This window comes from Osmerus eperlanus, chromosome 13, assembly GCF_963692335.1.
Source record: "Osmerus eperlanus chromosome 13, fOsmEpe2.1, whole genome shotgun sequence".
In the NCBI taxonomy this organism is placed as follows: domain Eukaryota; kingdom Metazoa; phylum Chordata; class Actinopteri; order Osmeriformes; family Osmeridae; genus Osmerus; species Osmerus eperlanus.
The window spans coordinates 11,185,170-11,192,314 of record NC_085030.1 but is presented as its reverse complement, the minus strand read 5'-3'; the positions used below and the strand labels follow the sequence as shown (position 1 = coordinate 11,192,314).

The window sequence follows — 7,145 nt, the reverse complement described above, 5'->3', positions numbered from 1 at the left end:
GTACAACCTAAACCACCAAATAGTCTAACACAAATACAGCCCACAGTCACTGGCTTTATTTCTATGAAAACATGAACAACACTAGAAAATTACTTAAAACTAAGAATACAATAAACAAGATTTTGAGGTATTCAATTCGTCAACTGCGACAGTGTTAAAACAATAATTTGGTGACTTGTCATAGCATACCATCCTACTTTAGCAAAAAGAAAAACAAAGAATAACAGTTAAACCAAAACAAAAGTCCATATCAAATATAAATACAAATTTTCACAGAAAATCTAAGATTGCTATTCCATAATAAGTAGTGTTAAACTCTTCACTTTATGAAAGCGACATCTGGGATCTTTCCATCAGTCTGAGGAGAAGAAAGAAGTCTGTTAGATAAAATTGAAGACTTGAAATGGTGTAACAAACGTGACAGCGGTATTCAACTACAGCTGATATCAACATTAACCAGTAGCAATCAAAACAGTACAGAATCTGAGTAGACCAATGTTACCTTAAGTTCTGTAAAGATCTGTGCAGCTCTGTTAAAATCCCACTCGTTGTCCTGTAGACACCTGAAAACAACAACCAAAAAAGAGTCATTGACTAAGAAATGACAAAAACGTCTGTATGTTCTCTTTCATGCTTGTGCGTGCACACACAGCTTACTTCTGGGACCATTCCAGATTCATGCCAGACTTGAGGGAGAAGGCAGAGAGCATCTCCTGCTGTGGGGCAGTGAGGGTGGGCACGGGACTACTGGAGGGGGTGGGAGCAGGGGCTACGAACGCTCGCCGGATCTCCTCCGTGGTGGAGTTGCGCACAAAAAGCTCATCGTTCACTATGCACAAGCTGTATGGAAGGACACAGGAGACAAACATGACCACAGTTCCATCCTTCTCATGATTTAGGTACAAGTTTTGTCATGTCCCTCAGCAAATTGTTATTTAAGCTTTGTTCATCAGAGGACATCTGCTTCCCAAGGGGGATCTGACAGCTCAAATATGCAGAAAGACTTGCAGTTTATAATAATATAAATGGTTTACTCTTGATGAGAGCAGAAGTCGGAACAACTATTTGTACAAACAGAGCGACAGAACCTTTAGGGACATTTATTTGACTTGGAGAGGAACTGGGGAACTCATTAGCCTTACCCAGAGTTCCCGGCAGGCACAGTGATGAAGACTCGAGAGAAGGCCCTGACAGAGTCTCGATATTTACCATCAACTAGAGGAGAAAGTGGGAGAAGACATTATTGACAACAAACACAAAGTGATCAAATGGATGTATCTTAGTAGCTGCTCTCTGTATACTTTTATAGTAGTTCTAAATCATTTCCCACCTTCTTTGAACACACCGCTAACTGTGAACGACAACAACATGCTCTGAAAAAAAGAAAAGACAAAAGATTTGAAACCTTTAAATGGCATAAAGCGGTCAAACTAACATTGTATGCATAACTTGTCCATAAATAAGTTTGATCAAATATGAATAACCAAATTCCCGCTCCTGCCTCACCGTGTACGTGTTGACATCCACGTTGAAAGATGCAGTGTCGTGCTGGGTTTTCGGAAGCTCATTAAGAAACGCCACCACATTAAGGCGCGTGTGTTTCAGCAGGCGGAACCGCATGGCTGAGGGGTTTCAGAGTGACACATTGAAAGGGCGCATGCAGCAAAGAATAGGATAGTAGCTTGGAATATAGCCTGGGATACTCACAGGGATCTTTCAGTCTCTTGAGGTTCCTACTGTCTTTTTGGTACTCTCCCAAACTGCACCTGTAAACCAACAGAAACCAAGATGGTGCAGATAAGGAGAATGCAGAGAAAGTGTGCGTGTGTGTGCTGTACTGTTACCTCTGATCCATGAAAGCCTGTGTGTGTACCTGGACGGGTTCTGGTTGGAATAGGGCGTGCTCAGAGAGAATGAGGCGCCATCGTGGTAGGCGTCTAGGAGAGGTTGTCTGTCCCCCGAGTCATAGATGCTGTAATATCTAAAATGGACAGGTCAGGTAACTTTGACACAATCAACGTTCAATTTTTTAAACAAATGTACTTTTGAATTTGTTGACATGATAAAGAAATGCACTCACTGTTGCAGGAACCGCAAGATGAGGCCCTTGATTTCATCAGAACCAAAACAGCTGCCCTAGGTTGTTCAGAGGACAAAGTGTTCGTCATGGAACTGCTTAGGGAGAAGAAAACCAAACAACAGACTACAAGGTGAGACGACATCACCAGCTCATGCAGCAAGGGAGGGGGGTCACCTTGCAGGGTGGGATTGTGGTGGCCGTCTCTATATCGAAGCCTATTGGCGGGGGAAGGTCATTACCATCCTATGGAGCAGCAAAGATATAGATATTTAGATTTTTTTAAAATTAATTTACATTTAATTAATTTAGCAGACACTCATCCAAAATACCATTGATAGCAGATAATCAAGTATAATGGCAGCACAGTTACAACAGTATTTAAGCAGTTAGAGAACAATATTTGATAAGAATACTACCAGCAAAAAAATACAAAGAGATGAAAATAGACTCTGAAAATGTGAGATGGGTAGTAGGTAATAAGTAAAGCTCAAAATAAGAGACAGATGAGTGATGTGTTCTAATGTTAATAGACTTGAGAAAAGCTAGTTTTACCAGTTTGAGCAGTCTGGGGAATCTCTCTCTTATGGCACTGGTACAAGACAGAAAACAAGAGAGGTAAAATCACCACCAAATTACCCTACACACAAACAAACTGTAATATTACTGACTGTTACAGTGTTTAAATAGTTCAGACTTCTGTGTTTGTCATCACAACTCTGTTTTCTGACTCCTTTCTGACCTGTCTAGCGAAATGATACCAGAATATCATCCAATAAATTAGCCAACAATTTTGTGTGTAGTGCAAGTATAGTGTTACTTGTCCATTGCAACACATAATTGAATGGGCTTCTCAAACACAATTCCAGTTCCATGGTGCTCCTCTCTCAGTAAGCTCTGTCCCAGCTCAGAGTGGACTTACCTTGTCATGCTAAGTATACTTACCAGCTAGCCCCCGCAGAAATATATAGATTCACACACATGGAGCTTCTGACATTGGAACCAACATGTGCAAAACACACATTTAGCTTTCCTCCCCAAATCACACACACACGCCTGCAGAATGTCTGTCCCCTAGAGTTTTAGATCGGTTTAGAGGTCTAATGTTATTAAGGGGGGGGGAGTTTGTTTCAAAACGTTGTCCTCCAAACTACACTGCAGGTCAAAAGTTCTAAGAAATGGAAGAAAGTGGATAGAAAGACCAGCAGGTTGGACTCACCAACCCCACTTATAGCCCACCAGAGCAGTTTCCCGGCTCTCTATATCAGCTGAGTAGACTAATATGGTGCTAGCTATAATCTTTATCATCTCCAAGGAGAGTCCTCTAACCATTGGCTAACCTCCATCCTGTGATAGCCAGTCAGCTTCCTATGTGACAACAGCTGTAGATTCAGTTTGGATCCCAGTCTCTGGAAACAGAGAAACCAGGGATGGCCTACGAAACCTAAGATTGCCTTTCTCTATGACATCAGCCCCATCCTTGTTTTGTTTGTCGATTGGCCTATCCTGAGCACAGGAACAGATGGGTTTCACAGCTCTGAACACCTAACCAATGGGAATCTTACACAATCATGTTGAGAAAAGGCATGTTCCTGTCGTCCCTTTTGAGTTGTGATCATTGATTTCACAGTGAATGCTTTCGGTTTTCCATTTTTAAATGATATGTTTCCATCCCCGGAGGGGAGTGCCCACATTTCCTGCTCTCTCATGTTAAGCCAGAGAGCTGCCACAGGCTTCATAATAGTCAAGGAAGGACCACTTGACAGGAGGCCATTTTTGGACGTTTACGTCTTTTTTTGTTTGTTCAGGATCTGGTTTGTCAATGACGCATTCCCCTCTTCCACTCAAACCAATGGCTTTCTCTGCTGTCGTCTGTGGTGCATTGTCTTCTCGCCATTGGCAGTTGGGCCAGTAATCGTGACTGTGCCTGCCTTAGGTTGTCCCGGTAACTTCAAGGTGGGATCTTACCCGTCATTGGCTAACCAGCCTTCCTTACTGGCCAAATGCAGGATGCCTATTGGATGAGGATTATGGATAAGTGAGGGGGAAGACCATCATTTGTCTTCTTCAGAGCTAGTTCCAAACTCTCTGTCAATTTCAGAGAATAGGATTGTATCACCTCCTCAAGCTACGATAATGTGAATGTTTTTCACACGGGGTGTTCAGCCTGAAAACACTGCCTTGTTTTTCCATCCATTTTCTCACAAGCGGTACCTAAACAGCTCAATTATGCAAAGTAGTTAGATGTTTAAGCTTACAGACTCATTTGTACAGACATAAGGGAGACTCTCTTGGTTGCTATGAGAATGGGGGGGGGGGGGGGTGGTGAGAACAATATCACTGCCTGGACAAAGATAATATCCAGCAAAGGCACTGACATAAGAAAAGATCATTTGTAGCAATGAGAATCAAGATCCGTCAGGAGGGAAGGAGTGACCAAACCTGTACGTCCATCTGAGAACAATAAGAGAATTAAGTGGTGTACCTGGACAGGAAAGTAAAATGAGTCATTTCAACTATTGGTTTTCCAACTCCCTTTCTGGAAATCCCTGACACAGAGACACGCACACCTCTACACAGATGACAGACACGCCTTATGTGCAACAATTCAATCATCTTATGATTGACGATCATGTTCTTATCTAAAGTCAGCACAACTCTATTAAGCTTAGTCTCCCAAATGGCCACCGTCTGGCTTTGACAAGGAAAATATCCCTTTACGTAAAAGTGATTGTCCATGTGCATATCTAAACCCTCACAGTATTTCCAGTTATGGAGGTCAGTGGGGTGGTTTTTCATTGTCGGTGTTCAGAATCGCTATTGTGCGTACAAATCTTCCATCCATAGGGATCCATTAGCAGGGTTCATTGGTTTTGCTACAGCTACTATGCACAAGCTCCAACCTAACCCCTGCAACCATACACTGACCTGATGTAGGAGGCCTGGTCCTTGAAGAGGTCACACAGGGGGTTACGGTCCAACCACAGCTCCACCAACTTTAACCCTTTCAACCGGTCTAGTTCCCGCTCAGACTTCAACTACAAAGACAAAAATAAGAAGAGACAAAGACAATAGAGAAAAAAAAGAGGTATTCTACATCAAAGAGATTAGTATGTGAGAAACTATAACCAACAGTAAAGCATGTGTGCTTGTAAAACTAAAGATTGACAGATAGAAGATGAAAGAAAAAAGCTGGGAAGTTGGTGGTTAATTGTTGAATGAAAGAGCAGTTTGTGTTGAAACTGCAGGGGTCAGGGTTCACACCCACCTCATTGTGAGACAGATTCAGTGTCTTCAGGTTTGGTGCTTTGCTGACCAGCTCTGCCACTTCATCCAGTTTATGTAGACGATTGTTGCTCAGATTCAGACACACCAGCTTAGGAGAGCAAAGGCGGAGAGTAACATGAATTTGAACGCTACTTCATTTGTCATCTCTGAGACAAAAATAAACGTGCCTGCTGCCCTACTCATGGAAAGAGAGCATTGCATGTGTGTGTGAGATTAAATTACCTCAGGGATGTTTTCCTCGATGATTTTGACCACAGCCTCCATACAGGTCTTTCTATTGAGGATCACCTCAATGTTCTGAGACACCAGGTCTGAAACAGGGAAAATATATTTCTCAGACTAATAGTCCAGGATTGGTTTTAGGAAGACCAACAGCATGGCGGAGTCTCAAGATTCCTAATCTTAAATGTATGCATTCATTCTGTCTGTTCCATACTCCCAGATATCAGGGTAAAGATCCTTCCTTTCTGTTCCAAACTACCTGTATCTTTTTTCTAAAAGTAGACTAAAATAGTCATAGGGATGATGAGACGGAATGAAAGATTTCTTGGTAAGAAAGAAGAATACAAAAGGCTGATGTTACCTGGATCGGTTCGGATGTTGTTTAAGTCCAGTGCCTGTTGGGTGCCATCAAAACGCTTGGCCATGCATTGCTGTGAGGGAAAAGTAACTGATCAACGACACCCAAACTACAGTTATCTCCATCTTGGTATTGTGGCCCTTTATCCCTCTTTCATTCCACTTTCTTGCTCCGGCTCTCTCACCTTCAGGTGTTCCAGGTCTTCTGGTTTTAGGTCGGTGAGAACAAAAGAGGGAGGAGGGCAGGCGTTTATATGCACTATCACCTTTGGGGAGGAAGAAGACACAGTCTTGCTAGGTCATGGTAGCACTGTTTCCAGTTAGCGACAGCAAAAATTTGGATTTTGGATGGATAGAAAAGTTGCAAATGCCTGTCAAAGGGCAGGAGGTGTACCTTGTAACCGTCATTGTCTGTGATCTTGTGTGAACACCCGTGAAGAGCTTTAGCAGTGGCTGAGTCGTCCACATAGAACTGCACCTTGTTGCCGTCCGTGTGGTACTGAAGAGAGCGAGGAGAGAGAAATAATAAAAAGGTATGAGAAAGTGGGAATGAGATGGTATTTGATCAGTGTACGTGTTTGAGGGTTCTCAACCTGTACAGCAGAGAAGGGTATGGAGCACAGGTTCTGTAGGGCAGTGAGCAGCCATTTCTTGTCATATTTCTTGCCATGGGGCACCTGGTAGAGAGAGCACAATAAATTTAATTTTGAAAGAGATCATCTCATATGTGTACATGTTACAGTACAGTACATTTACTGTACTCATGTTTCCATTTGTGCACTGACCGTAATTTTAAACCAACTTCTGTTCCTTCCGCTTCCACCCCCGCCTCCACCCCCGCCTCTCCCAAAGCCTCTGTAACACTCGACTCCACCTCCTCTTCCTCTTCCACCTCTGTCAAACCGTCCATCGCCTCTCCGATATGGCCGTCCATATGGGTTGCTGAGGAAAAACAAATGCTGTGTTATTAAATACGGCATGAAAATATACATGACTCATCCATGATACAAAAGACAAATTCCACATTCAAAAACAAATTTTCTTTTTTTCCCCCACAAAGATCTTAACAGAACTGGCCATTCTTTTTGGAAAACAAATTTAGCACCTTTAAATGCATGAATTACAAATCTGAATTCAATTTCGAGTCTGAACATACACAGTTTAACAGTAACATAAAAGGTCAGTCACACTCACAATCTAC

The 7,145-nt window shown here is 42.5% G+C and overlaps 1 protein-coding gene across 1 annotated transcript; it reads right to left on the bottom strand.

Moving 5' to 3' along the window:
- Positions 1 to 41: 41 nt before the first annotated feature.
- nxf1a (nuclear RNA export factor 1a) lies at positions 42 to 6,924 on the bottom strand. The gene is made up of 19 exons (XM_062476927.1): positions 6,730 to 6,924; positions 6,538 to 6,621; positions 6,339 to 6,443; positions 6,130 to 6,210; positions 5,949 to 6,018; positions 5,588 to 5,676; positions 5,346 to 5,453; positions 5,006 to 5,115; positions 2,633 to 2,669; positions 2,255 to 2,323; positions 2,081 to 2,136; positions 1,874 to 1,981; positions 1,708 to 1,766; positions 1,507 to 1,622; positions 1,331 to 1,373; positions 1,143 to 1,215; positions 658 to 840; positions 503 to 563; positions 42 to 358 (listed from the first exon to the last, which is right to left on the bottom strand). Exons 1-19 carry the CDS (start codon positions 6,922 to 6,924, stop codon positions 320 to 322), a joined length of 1,686 nt encoding a protein of 561 aa, XP_062332911.1. The 3' UTR covers positions 42 to 319.
- Between the last annotated feature and the right edge of the window lie 221 nt (positions 6,925 to 7,145).

Bases quoted from the DNA above. Each gene is read 5' to 3' on its own strand.
- nxf1a (XM_062476927.1), bottom strand. From the start codon at position 6,924: ATGCCGTATTTAATAACACAGCATTTGTTTTTCCTCAGCAACCCATAT. The intron at 6,622-6,729 runs GTCAGTGCACAA...TCTCTCTACCAG, and splicing joins GAAGTTGGTTTAAAATTACG to GTGCCCCATGGCAAGAAATA. The intron at 1,982-2,080 runs GTGAGTGCATTT...TGTCCATTTTAG, and splicing joins ATCTTGCGGTTCCTGCAACA to ATATTACAGCATCTATGACT.